Source organism: Cydia pomonella, chromosome 21, assembly GCF_033807575.1.
Source record: "Cydia pomonella isolate Wapato2018A chromosome 21, ilCydPomo1, whole genome shotgun sequence".
In the NCBI taxonomy this organism is placed as follows: domain Eukaryota; kingdom Metazoa; phylum Arthropoda; class Insecta; order Lepidoptera; family Tortricidae; genus Cydia; species Cydia pomonella.
In genome coordinates this window covers 8,262,061-8,282,507 of record NC_084723.1, presented here as the reverse complement: position 1 = coordinate 8,282,507, position 20,447 = coordinate 8,262,061, and the positions used below count along the sequence as shown (strand labels likewise).

Here is a 20,447-nt window from a genome sequence, read left to right as displayed (position 1 = left end):
AGTTAGAGAATATGTCAGTTTGACACTGCTAAGGCAGTCGTGGTAAGGGTACCTATAATTAAATTAAACTTACTAGAGTTTTACAAGCTCAGTTGTGAAAGAATTCAGAAGAATACTCTTCGTTCACATCATTGTCACAAAAAATCCGCCCACTTTCCCCAAAAACACGTCCATCTTTATAAAACTCCGAACCGAACCAACACGACGCCCTAATATTTCACAAGTCAGGCGAAAAAATAATGTTAAAATTACCCATGATTGATGAGCAATATCCTGAGAAAATGCTTTAACACTTCCACGCATACTTAGTTGTAGTGTTGAGTAAGTTCAGACATTTGTCAACGCAAAGTGACACATTTGGGGGCGGAAAAATTGGAGAATGGCGAGAAGGGGATTAGGAAAGTGTTGACTTAAAACAGGGATTTATAAATAACAGTTAAGAGTAGACGAGTTTGTTTAAATTTGTTAACCCTAGAGACTATACATTTCTGACTTATAGTGAACGGGATACTGACCGTGATTTTCTTTTGTATTGTTTTCGAGCTCTCGATATTACGACGTAACTACATGCATCTTGTTCACGGGTACCCGTATCCGTACGAATGCAAGATTTTTTTAATTTTTTTTTAATATATATAATATTAGCACTAACAGATAAACCTTACATGCTAACACTCAGATTACATTTAGGTATATTTACTTCTTAACTTATAATAGCAATATACAAAACATTTAATTTTTTTTTTAGGTAGTTTGTTATATTTAATTTTAACAATTTGAAATATAATGAGAAGAGAATGTTCACAGCAATGGGACTACATTCATAGGCTGGTGATATAACGCATTGAACACGCATTTAACTATTAGATCAAAACAAGTTTACGTCTCTAAGCTGCACGAACAGAAACTTTTCAAGTTACATTGTTCCCTAATGTATTACTATTTCCTGAAAAATGCAGTAAAAAGTTTACGTTATTCTGAAGCAGACGCGCTTCAATTGTAGGTAGTTATCTGGATTCGGATCCGCGGATTTTCCCATACATTTCAGATGCGTCGTGCAAACCCTAGTTGCTACAGTTATACCGATACCGTTGCGGGCGACATGCGAGTGTCACCTTTATTATTAAGTGATGTTTCGTAAGAGGAACAGATTAGTATTAATTAATTTCTATACATATTTAAATAGGTATTTTTTTCTTACGTAGAAAGCAACACAATTAAGGAAGAATGTATTTTTTTTGTAAGTGGTTGGCATATTTTGAGATGGCAACTAACATTATCCCAAAGCCCTGTGTCCGGCGCGACAACTGCGCCAGCTAAGGAAGTAAAAAAAAACTTCTCCGGCCATTGAAAGCGACGCATACATACTTCACATTCAATCATAATTCATCAAATCATAATTCGAGTCTGTCGCTGCATTGTTAAGTGTAAACCAGAAAGAAAGTGCCTCCTGATCCAGTAAACCCTATGGACGTATGAAACTGTCGTAAAAGCAGAGGATTTTCCGAATTTGATCACCATACGGTCTCCAAAGGCGCTACTGGATTCATGTAGGTTGACCTCTCTTAATAATCGCCGCTCCTGGATATATTATTATTTCGGATGTCAACTGCAGTTGCATTACTGTTGTTGCCGCCGCTGTATCTGTCAATTTCCTTGATAAAATGAATGACGGAATTAACATCACTAACTTTATCAAGGTAATTGACAGATACTGCGGGGACAACTACGACGCCGCAACAGTAATGCAGCTGCAATTAACATCCGAACGTCACCTTCAATTTTCAACTATACCTATGTAAAAGTTCAATATTTCTTCATGCCAATAAACAGGTACACATTTTATATCCTTGTTCAATCTTGTAGCTACAGTAAGATCCACCGACCATAAACACGATCCTAAAATCCTTGAGCTCACCACGACAACATTGGGACTAAAAAGTCTACATTACCTACTGGCGATCTGACATATTTCTATTTTCTACTAGTCTACAAAAATTCTTCGAAATTTGAACTCTATTTGTACATTAATAAGGGACACCAAAATTTGGGGCGCTGAAAAGATGACTTTGCAAAAACGACAACGTTAACAATTTTGTCACGTCAATTGAAAATCGCTCTTACACCCTCATCATAAGGTGGTTTACGATTTACTTCAAGCTTTTTAGACAGTTTTACTAAAGGGCTACGCCTCGAACGGGGTCGTAACATAAAATAAGTAAACGATCAAAATACTCAGCGTTTTTCGCTTCAGGGTTGCAAAGTCTCCGTCAATTGAATGTAATTGTAAATTGGGTTTAAAACAGTTAAAAATAGCATTTTGTAATCTTTGGTAATAAATATTATAATCTGAGTGTTTCTTTAAAAAAATGCCACTAACATTAATTTTGTATTTGTTCATAAATTTTGTATTTTTTATACTCTTTCAATCCCAATAGGATAAAAAATGTACCAAAGTTTTTTCCTATTGTGTTAACAAAAAAGGAAAGTTAGAAAAATGTATGGAAATTTTGGGACCCTTTTTTTCTCCTATAATGGGTAAAGAGCTCGTGATCTTGACTAGAAATAACACAAAAGTGGCAAAACAGGTCACATACAAAAAGTGGCAGAAATAAAGAAAGGCTTATCTAACTTAACCTGAACCTAAATAAGGTTAGGTGTGTATTGTGTTGATTTTAAAATAATCCATAAATACATTTTGAGACATTTTCGCTAGGTAGTTGAATCAAGAGTCAGATGCACAAGGCAATCTTAGACACGGTGCGTATATAGGGTAATTCCAGGATAGATGCCCCACTTTCTGAAAGAGCTTTATAACTCAATAATTCATCATTTTATAGTATTGTGTTCTATACGTATGATAAGTATGGTCCTTAATGTATTATTTTACTGTGCTTGTTTCATTATAAGTCATATAGATTTTGTATAAATCGTACTTTTTTTTGACCTCTTAAAAATGGGATAGATGCGCACCGTGGGGGAGGGAAGACTTCGTGGCAAAAATAGGCTAGAGGATAGATGCCTTTTGAAATCAAACAAGCAAACATAAAAATTATCAGTGTTAGCGCGTTATTACGCTATTTAAATAAAAGACAAGTGTTTAAAGAAGTACCATTATTTTAATGGTGTATTACAAGAAGTTACTACAGGTTCTTTGTCTAGGACACGCGCGTTCAGTTCAGTGGTTAAGATGCAAGAGGTCGATGCTCGGGTCGCGGTGCACGTCGATGCGTCTCATATGCGAAACTTCGGCGCTGGCATCGCGCTCTCTGGTTGGCCGCCGTTCTGTCGTCTATGTTGGCAGATTGGAGCCGCATCTCCATCAATCATTGGTTGTAGAAAAACTAGCGGTGTTGCCACAGCGCTAACATACTCCGGGGCGCTGAAAGATCCATCTTTCAGGACTCTCTCTGTTGTACAAGCAGCGGGCACATTCGGTTGAGCGCTCGCTTGACTATCCCTCTAGCGGTATTGATGTCTGCAACGCGTGGCACGCCATCCTTTCCGTTATATAGTTTGACGACTCTGCCCATGCGCCATAGCAACGGCGGCAAGCCTTCCTCCTTGATGAGTACGAGTTCTCCCAGCCGTAGATCGCGCTGCCTCTCGCGCCACTTGTAGCGCTGCTGCTGCAGGGACACGAACTCGGCCGACCAGCGCTTCCAGAAGTGTTGCCGCAGCTGCTCCAGCCTCAGGTAGCGGTCCAGGCGGTTCGGGTTCCGGTCCTGCAGGGGCGGCGACGGCAGCGACGTGAGCGGCCTACAAATGAGAAAGTGCCCGGGAGTAAGGGGGTAAAAGTCATTAGGGGAGGAGGAGAGTGGGCAGAGAGGCCTACTGTTCAAAATTGCCTCCACTTGGCTAAAAAGAGACGAAAGCTCTTCAAAGGTGAGATGTGTGTTACCCAAAATTCGTTTGAGGTGAAATTTAGCGCTTTTAATGCCGGCCTCAGCGTAGCCATTAAAGTTAGGTGCATAAGCTGGTGCAAATTTAAATTTCATACCTTGACCAGCTGCAAATTCAGATATATCGTTTTCATACAATTTAAAGAAATCATTTATTTCTTTAGCTGCAGCTACTAGATTTCTACCATTATCACAAAACAGCTCCGCAGGTTTGCCGCGCCTGGCGATAAATCTGCGGAGTGCTAGCACAAATGCATCTTTAGACAAGTCGCTCACAGCCTCTAAGTGAACACATTTATATCTTAAACATATAAATAGACACAGATAACATTTCGTGATTTTACATCCACGCCCACGGCGATCTGTTATTAAATAAGGACCGGCTAAGTCTACAGCTGTTGACGTGAATGGAAAATCAGCATTTAAGCGTTGCGCTGGTAAATTGCCCATTATATTTTTTAAAGTTTGGCCAGCGATTCTTTTACAAGTGACACAATTGTGGGCCGTGCTTCTCGCGAGGTTTCTGCCTCCGACCGGCCATATCAAGTCCCGCACTGAGCATAGCAATAGCTGTGGTCCTGCATGTAGGAGACGTATGTGTTCATGTGTAAAAATGAGTTTGGTTAGTGTGTGTTTAGCATGTAACAACATGGGATGCTTCTGTTCATAACTACAATCTGAAGCATCTAGCCTTCCCCCGACTCTCAAGAGGCCTTGTGAGTCAATAAATGGGTTCAAGGTTATAACGTGTGATCTAGGACTCAACCTGTGACCTTTGCGCATCGTTTCAAGTTCAGAGGCAAATGACTGCTGTTGTGCAATTTTAACTAAAGTATGTAAAGAGTCTGTAAGTTCTTGTGACGATAGCGAGCCAGTTAGTTTGGGCAGGCTAGGCTTACAATTATTTATGAAACGGCGCACATAAGCCACAGTATGTTGTAGCCTTTTATATTTTGAAAATCTATCAAAATCTATGATAGATGGTTCATTGTCGATGCTTGTTAGCATAGACGTTACTTTGAGTTCAGGCAAGACCTCCGGTTCTACTGAATTTAGCTCTGGCCATTCCTTTTCAGGCTTTAATAGAAACTCGGGGCCCCCCCACCACAGAGCGTTCCCAGAGACATGCTGTGGATCCACACCACGTGTTGCAAGATCACTTGGATTTTCTTTTGTAGGCACATGTCTCCAGGTGGCTCCGGACGTGAGACTGGCTATAGCGGCCACTCTGTTTGCTACAAACGTTTTAAGTTTGGCTCTGTCTGTCTTTAGCCAAGCCAGGCAGCAGCTAGAGTCAGTCCAGAATATAGTGCGAGAGACAGGACGCCTCCAGGCTCTTACTACGGCTGCATATGTTTGTGCCGCTAACAAGCATCCAGCTAATTCTAATTTCGGTATGCTTGTGTGCCGGATAGGAGCTATTCTGTCTCTCGCACACAACAGGTGGACTTGTTGTTCACCCGTGTCAGAAATAGTTTTTACATAAATGCAGGCTGCATATGCAGTCTCTGCAGCGTCAGAAAAGCAATGCAACTCTATTGTGGAGGGTGCCTCGCACAATACATATCTAGGTATACTGAGTGCTTTAATGTGATGCAAATTTTTAATAAATCGAGACCAGATTCGCTGTATTTCAGGAGAAACTGGTTCGTCCCAAGATTTGCCTTCTTTCCACAAAGTTTGTATTAATATTTTAGGTTTGACTGTACATAGGCTTAAAAGACCCAAGGGATCAAATACTTGGAAGGTTTTAGATAAAATTGTTCTTTTTGTGGCCTTTTCATCAGAGTGATCATTTTTAATTGAAAAATTTAATATATCTTGGCTAGGTTGCCACCCTAGTCCAAGTGTCTGACAGGCTTGACTCAAAGCTAGATGATCATCTTGATTAATGAAATCTGACTTTAGTAACGCGTTTGAATTTGAACGGTATTTACGCAGATTAAAGCAACCAGAGGCTAAAGACTGTGAGACGCCAGCTTGTATTTGAAGCAGCTCTGATTCAGAGTCTGCCCCTGTTAATAAGTCATCACAGTAAAAGTCATTTTGTATAATGGTCCTAACCAAAGGATCCTTGCTCTCAGCCCCTAACTGCCACAAACATCGAGCCGCTAACCAGCTCGATGAAGCAAAGCCATACGTAACGGTATTTAAAGTGAGAGAGCGTATAGGTAAGTGCTCGTCTTCGCGCCATAGAATCACTTGTAGGTTTCTGTCTAGTTCATTCATTAAAATTTGCCTGTACTGTTTTTCTATGTCACCGGAGAGCACATACCTGTATTGACGGAATCTAAGCAATATATCGAACAGAGAGTTTTGGATATTAGGTCCTACCAGCTGGATATCATTGATAGAATATCCAGAGGAGGTTGGGCAACTAGCATTGAATACAGTTCTTAAGCGAGTAGATTCACTCTCCTTCATCACCGGGTGATGAGGGAGGTGGTTGGCTGTATAACATTGCCTAGACTCCGACAGATGCCCTAAATCTCTATATTCATTTATAAAATCAACGTACATTGATTTAAGCGCAGGTTGTTTACTAAAACGCTTTTCTAAGTTAAGTAAGCGCTTCTTAGCTATGTTAAATGTGTTGCCTAAGCAGTCTGGTGTGTCTTTTAAAGGTAAACGCACTACAAATCTGCCGTCAGATTGGCGATAGGTATTGTCCACAAAATGTCTTTCTATAGGATGAGAGTCGAACTCAATCCCATTTTTGATGGAGTCTGCCTCTGGCGGCAGCTCCTCTGTCTCCCAAAACTTTGTCATCTGGGTCGACAGATCAGCTAAACAAAAATGACTACGCGTGGTTGATGTGTTTATATGCGTAGTAGCTCCCTCTACCGGGCCAGCTACAAGCCACCCAAGTTTAGATGGGATTAGGTAGGTGCGCTTGCTCGTTGGCAATGTTTTTGCAGCACCTGTTACTATTGCCCAAAACATTTCCACTCCCAACAGCATATCAATTTGGGCTGGAACATTAAAGGTTGGATCTGCAAGTTGTATATAAGCAGGTAAGTTAAGGTGACTAACATCAACATATTTCTGTGGGAAGCGATCAGTTATTTGGTCTAAAACTAGAAAGTCAAGATTAGCATTGAAATCGCTTAATTTAGATTTAATATGGGCTGCACAACGTACAGGCTTATAGGTCAGAGGGGTATTTCCTATTCCTGTAACATTTGAGGCAGTTAGAGGCTGAAGATCAAGTTGCAAACGTTGTCTTAATGCTTCAGTAAGATAGTTCGATTGCGAACAGCTATCTAAGAGACACTTAACAGTCTCTTTTTTATTATTGAAAGGGTTAACTATTTCAATTAGAGCTGTCGAAAGTAGTGCTTCACTATTGGTAAGCAAAGTATTAGCAGTGAAGGTGTTTGGCACCTCTGCACTGTCAGAAGTTAGCATAGTGGAGGAGCAAGCGACATCTCCCATAGCACTATTGGTTGCCTGGACTGTCTGTTCCTTGCTAGCTCCACTAGAAGAAGCGTTATTTGGTGTGTTGTGTAAGTATGTATTGTGTCGTCTTCTACATACGCGACAGCCATTTAACTTGCATGCACGGGTCTCATGGTCCGGTCGGAGGCAGACATGGCACAGCTTCAGACTGGACGCCCGTGACCAGCGCTCGTCGACTGACATCTTTCTAAAGGTTGGGCAGTCATACACCCTGTGATCACCATGGCACACGACGCACGGCCGACCCTTGTGGTCACTTTGTTTTTCTGAAATCATGAAAGTTTTTATGTTTTTATTATGTTTAAATAAAGTTTTAATAGCCACAGGCTCTGGCTTGTGGTTAGCTTGTTTGTCCCGCTTTGAGCGGTATAGGTTTTCTAAAATGTCTGCACGATTCTTTAGAAATTCCCTAAAATCATCAAGTGTTGGCCATTCTTTAAGAGTGTTTCAATGCTCTTCCCATTTTGAATTAGTATTGGTATCCAATTTTGCAGATAACAAATGAACTAGCATTGTATCCCAGTGTTCCGTTGGTTGGCCCAATGTTTTAAGGGCCCGGAGGTTTTTAGTAACATGGTCACTCAAAAATCTTAAAGATTTATCCGATTCTCTTTGTATGGGGTCTAAATTAAATAAAGCATTTAAGTGGTTAGTAATTAGTTGCCTTTTGTTACTGAACCTGTCACACAACAGTTTCCAGGCTTCAGTATAGTTGTCAGTGGAAACTTCTAAATTTGCTATGACTCGTGAGGCCTCTCCTTCAAGATAGGAACTCAAATAATGGAATTTATGGATGGGCTTAATATGTTCATTATTATGAATTAAAGATTCATAAAGGTCTTTGAATTCCATCCATTTATAATAAGAGCCATCAAATTTTGAGATTTTAATTTGAGGAAGCTTGAAGCCGAGATGCTCCGAGTTACAGCCACCTGAGATACAGGTTTTGACAGAAGCTTCTGGTGATGTTTTTAGAGCCTGAGAGCGTTCAAGTATACTCTGAGCTGTAGCTATAGCTGAGTTAATATGGGTCTCATTGATCTCCCGTTCTGAAAGTTCACTTTCAAGATTATCAGAGTTAGTTACTTCTATCGAAGTTTGCAGCTCGTCAAGGCGCGTGGATAACTCTATAACTTTATTTAATCTTAAGGTCAGCTCATTGACTTTAACACCGGTTAACACTTCATCATCTTTGATTGTACTTAAGTAACCACGGAATTTAGAAACCTGACCCTTTATTGAGCCACGTTTAACACGTAGTTCTGCCAGAAGAGCTTCCCTTTTTGCAGCTTCAGCCATGTTGAATTATGTTTTTAGCTGAGCTAGCACGTCTAACAATAAAATTTTATTTTAAATCAAAGTTTAAAGTCATCCACGTAAGAAAATAAAAATTGGCAAAACAGCTTACGCCCCTTATTTGACTTCAACAGCTACGCAGAGGTGCACTTGGCGTGTAGCAGCAGCATGCGGCTTTGACACTGGATAACTTGCCACGCGGTGACAGAAGTGTGCGTGGCACGGTATATTCGTGGCACGCGGCACGCACTTCGACAGGTTGTCCACTGAAATCGTGCAAACGAATATGTGCATATGCGAACACAACCAAGATGCAAGCAGGGGTGAAGTTAGAAAGAAAACTGATTAGGTTGGCGAAAGTAATTGGGTTACAATTTAAGTGAAATTTTAAAAGAACACACGTGTGGGTCCTTAAGTGCAAAAGAATTGAGCGTAAATGCTTGGTCAAAACGTTTTCTTCACGAAATAAAAAGATGCACATGCAATCTCACTGGTTTTACAAAAAAGTACGTCTTTAAAATTGGAATGTATAATAGCACTTCACAGTAGTTTATGTAATTAAGAAAGCCCCGATAGGCGTTTTAAGCAGAAATAAAGTTAACAGTAGGTATATGCAAACGTGGCTTAAGAGGTTAGAAATTTACGAGTTCACACACGATTGTCACACTTTGAAGAACTATTCTGAAAGTAAAACACAAATGAAGGCAATTAATACACAATAAGCACTCTTTTAAGAAGGGAATTCAATGTTCTTTAAGTTTAAAGTCAGTTGTCATGTAAGGTTAAGTAAAGGTCAATGCACTGAGTTTAGGAATGTTCAAGTTTTTAAATTTACGATGCAATTTTTGGACAAGGGATTTAAGTTAAGTTAAAGAAAAAGGTGTAGGAATAAACAAGGAAAGAAACAGGAAAGGAACGGGCACCCCTCACGGCACTTCCCTCGTTTCGCCGGCCGCCACGCGCTGCCGCCTTGTTGCTAGGCGCCGTCGTTCGTCGTTATTCCGATCCGGTCCCAGTCGCCGCTGCCGTCCCTCCTTGGTCTTCGGGCTGTACTTCTGGCGGCGATGGCTGGCGGTGATGGTCGCTGGCGATTTGCGTCGGCGTCGGCGTCGGCTCCAGGCCCACAGCGTCCCAATATGGCGGCGTTTGCTCAGGCACTGGAAAAATGCTTATAATATTCCGCGCGTGTCCTGTCCGCGGTCGCCAAATGTTAGCGCGTTATTACGCTATTTAAATAAAAGACAAGTGTTTAAAGAAGTACCATTATTTTAATGGTGTATTACAAGAAGTTACTACAGGTTCTTTGTCTAGGACACGCGCGTTCAGTTCAGTGGTTAAGATGCAAGAGGTCGATGCTCGGGTCGCGGTGCACGTCGATGCGTCTCATATGCGAAACTTCGGCGCTGGCATCGCGCTCTCTGGTTGGCCGCCGTTCTGTCGTCTATGTTGGCAGATTGGAGCCGCATCTCCATCAATCATTGGTTGTAGAAAAACTAGCGGTGTTGCCACAGCGCTAACAATCAGTCTTTTTTATTCATTATTTTGAAAACGTTGTCTTAGTGTTTTAGACGGTATTCCACATGTTCTCTTATATTAACGAGCTATTTTGCCCTTCTGAAACAATCATTATTTGAAACATGTTAAGGATGCCCTTAGGGCTCTATGGCAATTCGAAAACGGGGCAACTATACTAACTATACTTTTAGCAGTGGATAGTTTCCCTTATCAATAAAAACAAAGTAATAATAAAATATATTAATCTATGCATCTTAAGCTTCAGTGCACCCAAATCAATTCATAAAAGACCGGAATTATAAGCGAGTCAAAAGCTATTTGATAACAAATACTTACCAATATCATTTTCACGCTCTTTGAAGTGTAGCCACGGAAGGTTTTGACACTTATGGACAAATCGAGATGAATGAATGGATTATGGATGAGGAATGGATTATAGTCGGCAACGCGCATGTAACTCCTTTGGAGTTGCTGGCGTACATAGGCTACGGAGACTGCTTACCATCAGACGGGCCGTATGCTTGTATGCCATCGGCGTAGTGTAAAAAAAAATCGCGTGCGCTTGCGCTTATGTTCACAGCTGCAGTGAGGCTTGCTGGGGGACCCCTTGCTATTACGTAGTGGAGTTTTACACCCACAGTTCTGCTGACTACTAGTAGAAATTAAAATCGAGGAAACTATCCCATTGGGGCAATTATCCTGGAAATACCCTATGAATCTTTCTACTTTTTCATGACCATCAATCTTCGTCAAAACACAAATGTAATCGGCACAAGCATCGTCACAAAATTATTGTACATTAACCTCCCACGGCCCAGCCACAAATGAAAAAACAAAAAAATTGCCACTGAAATTTGAACCTATAGTGCAGGGAATACTGTTGATTTTATTTTGTTTGAAAACTGAGCGAAACAAAACAAATGCAACTCTGTTCCAATTGAATATGATTTAAATTTCGAATTATGAGCTGTATTGGATAACAACTTAGCGCAAACCTAAATTGATATACCTAGAATTTGATTTGAATGTAAAATTCCTTGAATTTGATATCACTAAGCAAACTCGGCATATTGATCTCTAGGTGCCCGTTTGAAAATAGATCATGCTAATTGCTTTCCCACACACATAAAATGAAAATTGCCATAATTTGAATAAGCAAACGCAAAGTTTGTTTACTTTATTACGCCGCGTCCCGTCAATTCGTTAAAAAAAACTTTTTCGATTAAAAATAACAAGGTAGAAACACAGGTCCCTTCAGACCTGTTTTAATCTAGTTTCAATTTTCTTTTCGTATCGGCTTTTGGATAGAGTAGATTTTACTTCCGGTAAAATTGTGCGTTAATTAGTTTGTAAACATCATTAAAGTCGATTAAATTAAAGAGAACAAAACCTAAACGATAATTAGCAATCACTCAATCAAAACTAATTGAGATTACATGATTGATTTTCATCCTGAAATATCAAATAAGATAACCCTTTAGTAGGGAGGATATGCCGATTCCAGCTCACTTTAGGTATTTATCTCCCCCTCCCCCCCCCCCCACCCCCCTCACCCCCTCCCCTTCCCCCCCCCACCCCCCTCACCCCCTCCCCTCCCCCCCTCACCCCCCCCCCCCTCACCCCCCCCCCCCCCCTCGCCCCCCCCCTCACCCCCCTCACCCCCCTCACCCCCCCCCCCCCTCTACCCCCCTCACCCCCTCACCCCCCCTCCCCCCCTCCCCCCCTGCGCCACTTGGTAGTTCGGCAAAGATCCGTTAGAGGGCGCCACTAGCCCCCTTCCCCGCCGCCTCCCCGCCCTCCCCCGCCCCCTCCCCGCCGCTGCCCCTGGCCCTGCGCCCCTTGGTAGTTGTGCATATATCCTCGCCAGTTGGCGCTACTTTCTATGTTTAAGGTATTTATCTCCCGAGGGAAAACTTCGCTAAAATAGATGGCACCACTTTGTACGTGTACGACAAACAAAAAGTGACGAGGTGGCCTCCAGTGGCGAAGGTCGGATTCGAACCAGCGTCTTTAGCTAACCGGGGCGTCTTTAGCCAGTTAACGTCATGAACCCCTAGGCCACCCCGTCACGGTGAAACTGGTCCTAATTTCTCGTTACTGGCTCAATTTAGGTATTTATCTCCCGACGTGTTGCATCAGCCGCCACCGTGGCGCCGACGGCCACCTGCAAATTCCTACGTGGGCGTCGAGGTCGATCGAGATAAGAGAGAGAATAAGTTAGATTTAAAATATGCATATATATATTTATATGTTTATATATTGGCGCTACTTTGTATGTATCTGACGCCACAGAGCACGTGTACGCGTCAAGGTCCAGGTCGATGGCATCGGCTTGCTCCAGGTGCGGTTGGTTTTGGAGCTTGTGGTCAACAAATATATGGACTTTGTACTTTTCCAACTGCCCAATAAGTTTGTTTTAAAATATGCATACGGGCATATTTGCAAGAGCACATAATATAGAGTGGTTAAAACCGGATAGAAAAATGTATATTTTCTTGAATACCTGGGTATTCGATATTTATCCAGGTACTAGTCGTAATGTTAAACATACATGTTTTTACTTACATTACGGGATGTTTCATGTTAATCTAAAAGTTGTAACTATTTCTAGTTACATCTGGTAACATTTACATCACACTTTTTAGAAAAGGGAGTTTCTAAACCTAAGTATGTCGTTAACTAGCAAAGTCGAGTATATCTGTATGTGAATAATAAATAAATATCGAATATCCAGGTATTCAAGAAAAATACATTTTTATATCCGGTTGTAACCACTCTATATTATGTAATAGGTATTTTTTAGCTGACCTAATTCCGATTCCTGGTACTGGTGAACTTATTTATACCACGTCGGTGGCAAACACGAATACTGTCCGCCTGATGATAAACTGTCACCGTAGCCTATGGATGCCTGCAACTTTTTTTTTTATACCACGTCAGTGGCAAACACGAATACTGCCCGCCTGGTGATAAGCTGTCACCGTAGCCTATGGATGCCTGCAACTTTTTTTTTATACCATGTCGGTGGCAAACACGAATACTGTCCGCCTGATGATAAACTGTCACCGTAGCCTATGGATGCCTGCAACTTTTTTTTATACCACGTCAGTGGCAAACACGAATACTGCCCGCCTGGTGATAAGCTGTCAACGTAGCCTATGGATGCCTGCAACTTTTTTTTTATACCATGTCGGTGGCAAACACGAATACTGCCCGCCTGATGATAAGCTGTCACCGTAGCCTATGGATGCCTGCAACTTCTAAGTTGTTACATGCGCGTTGTCGATCACTGGTATTGGTGAACATTTTTATACCACGTTGGTGGCAAACAAGAATACGACCCATCTGATGCTAAGCAATCACTGTAGCCTATGGATCATGCGCGTTGTTGATCATTAAAGTATGCGAAATGTTGTGAAATTGCATACGGCGCGACCTGCCTGATTGTAAGTGTAGTCAGTGTAGCCTTTGGACGCCTGCAACTTCAAAGTTGTCACATGCGCGTTGCCTCGCCCCAGTTTGCGTGTTTGAGGACTACTAACGTATTCTAATCTAGAAGAACTTGTGTTATACAACTATATCTACAAGTCATGGAATTGAATAAATATAACATCACCCAATTTATCGATCCTGCATTTTATATGTACCAGTGGCGGCACGTCACAAATATTCATAGGGAACCCGGAGCTAATTTTGCTTTCCTTTTCTCCATGAACCGATCGTGAAAGTACTCAACGGGCTGAAATTAGACAAGCCGGTGGGAATCGAGTTCTATGAACGATCCGCCACTGATATGTACTGAGACGTCGGTGGCAAACAACCATACAGTCCGCTCAAGTAAGCACCCTAGCCTATGGACGCTTGCAAGTACTATTGTATGTACTGGTGAATGTTTATTTTCGGTTGGTTTTGGTCAGATAAACGCCAGTCCATACAATAAGTATGACCATTGGGCGAGGTTTTCGACAGAGGGGTAAGCTCTTAAAGGCGACTCCGGTTTAAATGCTCTAAGGATTGTAGGCATTTAACGGAAAATTTGAGGAAATATTCAACCTTAAACGCTTTGAAATAAGCTTCATTAATAATTCACGAGAGCTGATATTTGCTTGTAATTTCATACAAAATATTAAGGACAGTAGACCTTATTAACCTTAAATACGGCTTACCATATTACCATACCGTATTAAACCTTAAGCACTTTGAAATAATACAATACTTAATTCACGAAGACTGATATTTGCTTGTAACTTCATACAAAATATTAAGGACGGTAGATCTTATTAACCGTAAAACTCTATCTGTCAAAATCAAATATATTCTAGATTAACATAAAGAATAATGACAAACAACGATCAACTCTAAGTACTAGAAATAAAGTAGAATTTTACTCAAATCGGCCGGCTGTAATGCGACATGCATAATTGAGGCGATGGAATAAAAGTTTCACTTTAAGGGGCTCCCTAGTGCCAATGACCTTCGATCTGAATCCCCTTAGTTACCTTACCATAGCTAGTAGCCAGCTTACCATATTTACTTCAAGTTTATTGTCTTCGAGATATTTGGCATCAAAGTTGAACAATTTTAGGCCAAAAAACTGGTTTTCTGGACATAACTTTTGTGTTAGTTAACTAGTTAGTTTAAAATTAAATTCTCTGACGAGTTTTTAGAGACGACAGACGAACCCAAATGTGTAGATTTCGTGTACGTAAAACCCTTCACAGCAATCGAGTAACGAAAAAAGTGTTTTTATAGACAATATTTAAAAAAATCATAAATAAATAAGTGTTCATGTTTCTTTTAAAATCGGCAGACCAGAATGGAGATAAAATATTGAAGACCCGATAGCCGTTCGTCATAAAATTCTATCTATTGTGCACATGTAGGAGTAACGACTCAAAACTTGTCAAAAATCTGGACTGGGGACTGTGACAAGAACAAACAATAGCAACGCCTTCTCTGCTACTCCTACTGAAAGATAAATAGGACTATCCCGTTCGGTCATTTCCCCCACCGCTCATGCCATGGTTCAGATAAATGTTATCATAAATGAGACCACATTACCGGCAACCTGCCACTAGCGCATACGCATTCTAAAATTAATTAAAAATCAGAAAATAACAATGGAGTACGTAATTGAGCTCGTTGTGAGGCTGTGGTTCAGTAACAAGGGGTTGGGGTATAATTATAAATGCGGAGATAGCGACGGAACAAATATTGCTTTCATCTCATCAATCGAGGCGCTAGCACCTGACGTGGACATCTACAAGTGGGAGGCAGCCCGGAGCGATCTGAAGAAGCTGATCAAAGAGATTTTGGAGGAGAGGTCCGTCCTCCAGTTACACTCGGGATACCATGCGGAGGGGCTACTGCTGGAGGTGCTAAGGAAACACAACATTAGATCATTGCTCTCCGTGCCTGTCAAACAGAAAACTTTAATCTGGAAAGACGCGGGGTTGTGGTTCGTGGAGGTGATTAACCCGAAAATCATAAAAAAAATATATGTGTTTGCGGACTAAGAATAATTGTATTTGTATGCATTCCGAAAATAAAAAAGTTTAAAAGTGAATGACTAATTATTTATTTATTTACCAATCATTTAGGTATTTTATAACGTCCCCATGCAAAGGTTTTAATACCATCGTCTAAAATTAACCCTTTACCGCATACGAAGCTATGTATGGCGGATATGATATTCAACTATATTGACAACTGTTAAAGTTCAAATTTCAACAAATATCTTTATAACATGTGGTAAGGGGTTAATCTCTTTTTCATTCTTTTAATTTGTACATATTGTGCTTCATCATCATCATCTCAGCCAAAAGACGTCTACTACTGGACAAAGGCCAAATTATACATGTTATCATAAAGAGGTTTACGTAAGACTAAACAGCAAGAGCATTTATTAAAATTTAATCGTTGTCGTACAGGAGCGGCATTAATACCTTTCGTTTTTTACACATTTTAATTTTGTTTATTTATGTCGTCTGAGGCTAATATACACGCATACATTTTTTGGTCTTAACGCAACCAATTCTCGCACTATTCTCCATTTGTTTTCATCCTTCATCATGCCTAAAACTTTTTATTGACTTGTGGTAAATTATATACATTGTTATGAGAGGTCACATTAGAGTAAATTGTCTATTTATAAGGGGATTCTACGTGTTTGCTTCGGCTCCACGCACGCATACCAAATTTCAGGTCCTGAGATTATGTAAATGACAGAGATAATAATTAAGTAAGTAAATATTCTTTATTGCACCACAAACAAAACAAATTTTAAAACATATTAGGTAGCAACAGGCGGTCTTATCGCTGTAAGCGATCTCTTCCAGACAACCTTAGGGTATCAGGATATAAAGAACAGTAAGTTTTTATAACAGGTAGTGCACGAATATATTAGAGGAATAGGAAAATTACACAAACATTAAGCAGACAGTACATACAGTACATTTACAATTTAAATAAACAAATAAATATAACAATACATACCAATATTAAAATAAATGAATATTAGTTACATATCTAAATATACATACATACATACATACCTAATATAACACAGTGACACATTAAGAGAGACAAGTAATGATTTTTCAGTAGGGTTTTAAAGCTAATTAATCCCTTGCTTTTAGATTAAATTGTCTTAAAGGACCTCTGCGCTGTTGGCTTCGGCCCCAAGCATGCCTCCCAAAGGTCCCGAGATATGGAAAGGACAAACAAACAAAATAACTAACTAACTAATAACTGGAACTGGAAGAGATCCCCGAAAGGGATAAGTTCGCCTTTGTACACATGATGTGTTTTTTTTTTTCTGTTTTATGTTTCTTTTTGTACAATAAAGTGTTTTACTACTACTACAATAATAATAACTCTAGACCCTAGCTAATTACGAGCGTGAGCTCTAATATGCCCTCGTAAAGCCGAAACTCTGTCGCAGGTGGGGTAGTAAAGTTGACGAGAATCATTGTAGGTATAATTATAGGAGGGTTTCGGTAGGGATTTACCTATCTGACGTTTCGCATCAAGGTCAATGAGATTCGTGCCTTCAAAGTTCTTTACACTTGTTTCAAAACGAGAACGTCATTCTGACCGCAGAGATGCATAAGTACTCCTCCCATTTGTCAGGTGGTATAGCGTAGGTGGCGCGTAAGCACGTCCTTATTACGTAGGTGCTGCCCACATTGCTTCCGATTACCAGTTGATAGCTGGGAATAGAAAACGGCTTTCCAGTCCAGTCTGCAATCCGCCATACGCTAAACATGCCTACACCACCTTAGCTGGCCCTTCATTAAGAGCGCCTCCATGTCAGGCATCTTGCATCGACTAAGAACTTCAGTGTTGGGCACGCGATCTTACCATCTTAAACGCAGAATGGAACGTGGCTTGCAAGCGAATGTCGCCTTTGTACAAATACCAAGAATCGAAAGAACCATGGGTCTGTACATCGACAACTTCGTTTCAACAGGTTTTGGAAACCTGTTCTAACCTATTTTGGTTTGCCTGTTCTGTTGTGACCTGTTTTGGAATTGGTCTGTTTTAATAGTTAACAGAATGGGGTATGTTCTATAAGGGCCATGAACACAACGGCTCAGATGGACTGGGACAACTACTATGAAACCAAGGCCAGGTACATACTGCGGTACTGGAGATCATGGAGGAACGTCTGCAGCAGCATCGAAAAACAAGCCCACAGCACAACTGGGCAGCCCGATGGTACATACACATCTTCCCCTACAGAGACCCAACGCGTTCTCTCGCTAGTAACCCACTTTCCAGGACGCGTAAGTCTCAACAATGAAGATCAGCAGGACGAGGAATACAGTACAACTGACAAATGGCGTACAGAATCTCGTCACCGCTGAAAAACTCAGGCGTGGGCCCATTGACAGCTTTCATCCTTACAAGACGGCTGGTCCGGATGGGATCTTCCCTGCTCTCCTACAGTGGGGTCAAGGGCTCATTTAGGAAACCCTGACTGCATTAAAAACATTTATGCCCACTAGATTCTACTCAAATCATGGTGAGAGAGCACATATTTCATTACAAGACCTTTCAACATTACTTGTTCTTTATTTCTTAAAGTGCCTCGGTCCTTGATATTATTACTATAGAAGAGAAACTCCTAACAGAAGTGTCTTCTTACAAGTGTCTTGGGAGCCAAATCAGAAAGGATAACAGACTAGCCTCCGAGATCCCAACTAGGATTGCTGCGTCCACTTTCAGTCGGTTAACACATCGTATCCGGGGATCGCATAATCTAAAGCTGCAGACGAAGTTGTCGATGTACAGAGCCATGGTTCTTTCGATTCTTGGTATTTGTACAAAGGCGACATTCGCTTGCAAGCCACGTTCCATTCTGCGTTTAAGATGGTAAGATCGCGTGCCCAACACTGAAGTTCTTAGTCGATGCAAGATGCCTGACTAGGGAATGCAATAACCGGGCGTTTTTCATTACCGGTAATTTACCGACGCGAGGTCCCACTAACCGGTTAACCGGTAAATTACCGGTTATACGTTTATGAAATAAAAAACATTGATTTTGCAATATTTTCGTCAGTATCCTTTAAAAGTAATCGACAGCACGTTATAGAAACATCGACAAAACATAATAATGAAAATAAACTATAAACTTTAAACAAGATATATTTACTAATCATATTAAATAAAAAATCAAACATGTATCATTTCAAAGCGAAATGAACTTGTACATTAAATAAGCAACATCAAACTTTTTTAATTCTTTAAAAATCGCAGTAATCAAAGGGTAACAAAAATTATAACTAAAGAGTGACAGTCGTCATTTAAATGTCATACAAGTTTGCATTTACACATCTATCAATATAATATTGTTATTAAAGTAACTAAAACCGTAATCAACATTCATTAAAATCTAGTAAATATAAGAAAAAAAAATTTAACAGCAAGATTAGTTTCATATCATTTTAACACTAGTTACTTTAAAATTGCACTTTAAGAGGCCGTTATCGATTTTAGTCGCAAAAATGTCAAATTGATAGATTAAGCGCATGAAATAATACACCTTTTGGTTACTATTAAAAATGACAAGTACTGGTTTCTTTTAGCACGTCTTGTTATCTTTCATTATAATATTTTTTTTTTTTTAAAACAGACTCACTTAATTAGTAATGTTTTTTTTCTGATGGACGTTTAGGTAAACGCGCGAAAAGCAGTGATTTTGTCGATCTTATTTGTAAATTGGTAATTATTTGTAAACTGCTAAAAATGGTAATTTTGTAATACACATATCGTGTGCTTCAACTTTAATAAACTACATTTTTGTTAGTATAAATTTGAAGTAGTGTAAATGAAAGTTAGACGAAATCAATTTTCTCCAGAAATTACTTCAAAACAAGTGACAATTTCTCTGAAAATTGACTTAATTTCAACGTAATTTTGATACTTAAACAATCTACAACATTTGCTGAAACTGTTCTTATACATCATTTTGTATAATTTACTACCATAATTTATATGAATTTAAAAAAAATATCCCTTCTCGTCACCACTACCGGGGACGCACGCTTGCGACCTCATTATTAAAAGGCAAGACGAAAAAACGTGCTAATAGAAACCAATACTTGTTATTTAGATATTACGTAACAAAAGGTGTACAATTCCAACGACTAAATCTATCAATTTAAAATTTTTGATCTAAAATCGTTACCGGGCTCTTAAGATAGGAGTTAGAATCAGGAACATGTGATCATCAGATCATTCTGTTAATTATATGTAAAATAATTGCGTTTGTTAAATATCTAGGCGATTAATTAGAACGTTGCTTAGACATTCGTGAACGATATCTTGAACACAAGTAACCAGCGGTAGAAAATGTTCTTTCGCATTCTACACTTGTCGGACACTACAGACTAAAACAAAGGACACTGAACATAGTAAGGCGGGTCGGGTAGGGGTGGCGAGAAGGGAAAGGGCGAGGGATTAGCGACCACTCATTTGTCACAAAACATTGCTTCCTAAATAGTTCCTACTCCGACGAGATCATAAGATGCAGAAAAGTAAGTATTTTAAGTGTCTCTTCGTAATCGTAAACCGTAGTAATTGTTTTTTTTTGTAAGTACGAAGACATAGATGGGCTAATTCAACAGGTTTTTACATTTTTATTTGCCTATACAACGTTCGGTAAATTCCCGGTTACGGCTGGAAATTACCGGTATTTTACCGACTGTAATATTGGTCAAATTACCGGGTAACCGGTTAACCGGTTAACCGGTTAGCATTCCCTATGCCTGA

General features: G+C 40.1%; 1 protein-coding gene across 1 annotated transcript; it reads right to left on the bottom strand.

Annotated features, from left to right (window-relative positions):
* Positions 1-3,099: 3,099 nt before the first annotated feature.
* LOC133529599 (uncharacterized) lies at positions 3,100-7,668 on the bottom strand. The gene has a single exon (XM_061867348.1). The coding sequence runs from the start codon at positions 7,635-7,637 to the stop codon at positions 3,399-3,401; it is 4,239 nt and encodes a 1,412-aa protein (XP_061723332.1). The 5' UTR covers positions 7,638-7,668; the 3' UTR covers positions 3,100-3,398.
* Between the last annotated feature and the right edge of the window lie 12,779 nt (positions 7,669-20,447).

What these genes read in the sequence shown, in the direction of transcription:
- LOC133529599 (XM_061867348.1), bottom strand. Translation starts at nt 7,637, where the DNA reads ATGATTTCAGAAAAACAAAGTGACCACAAGGGTCGGCCGTGCGTCGTG.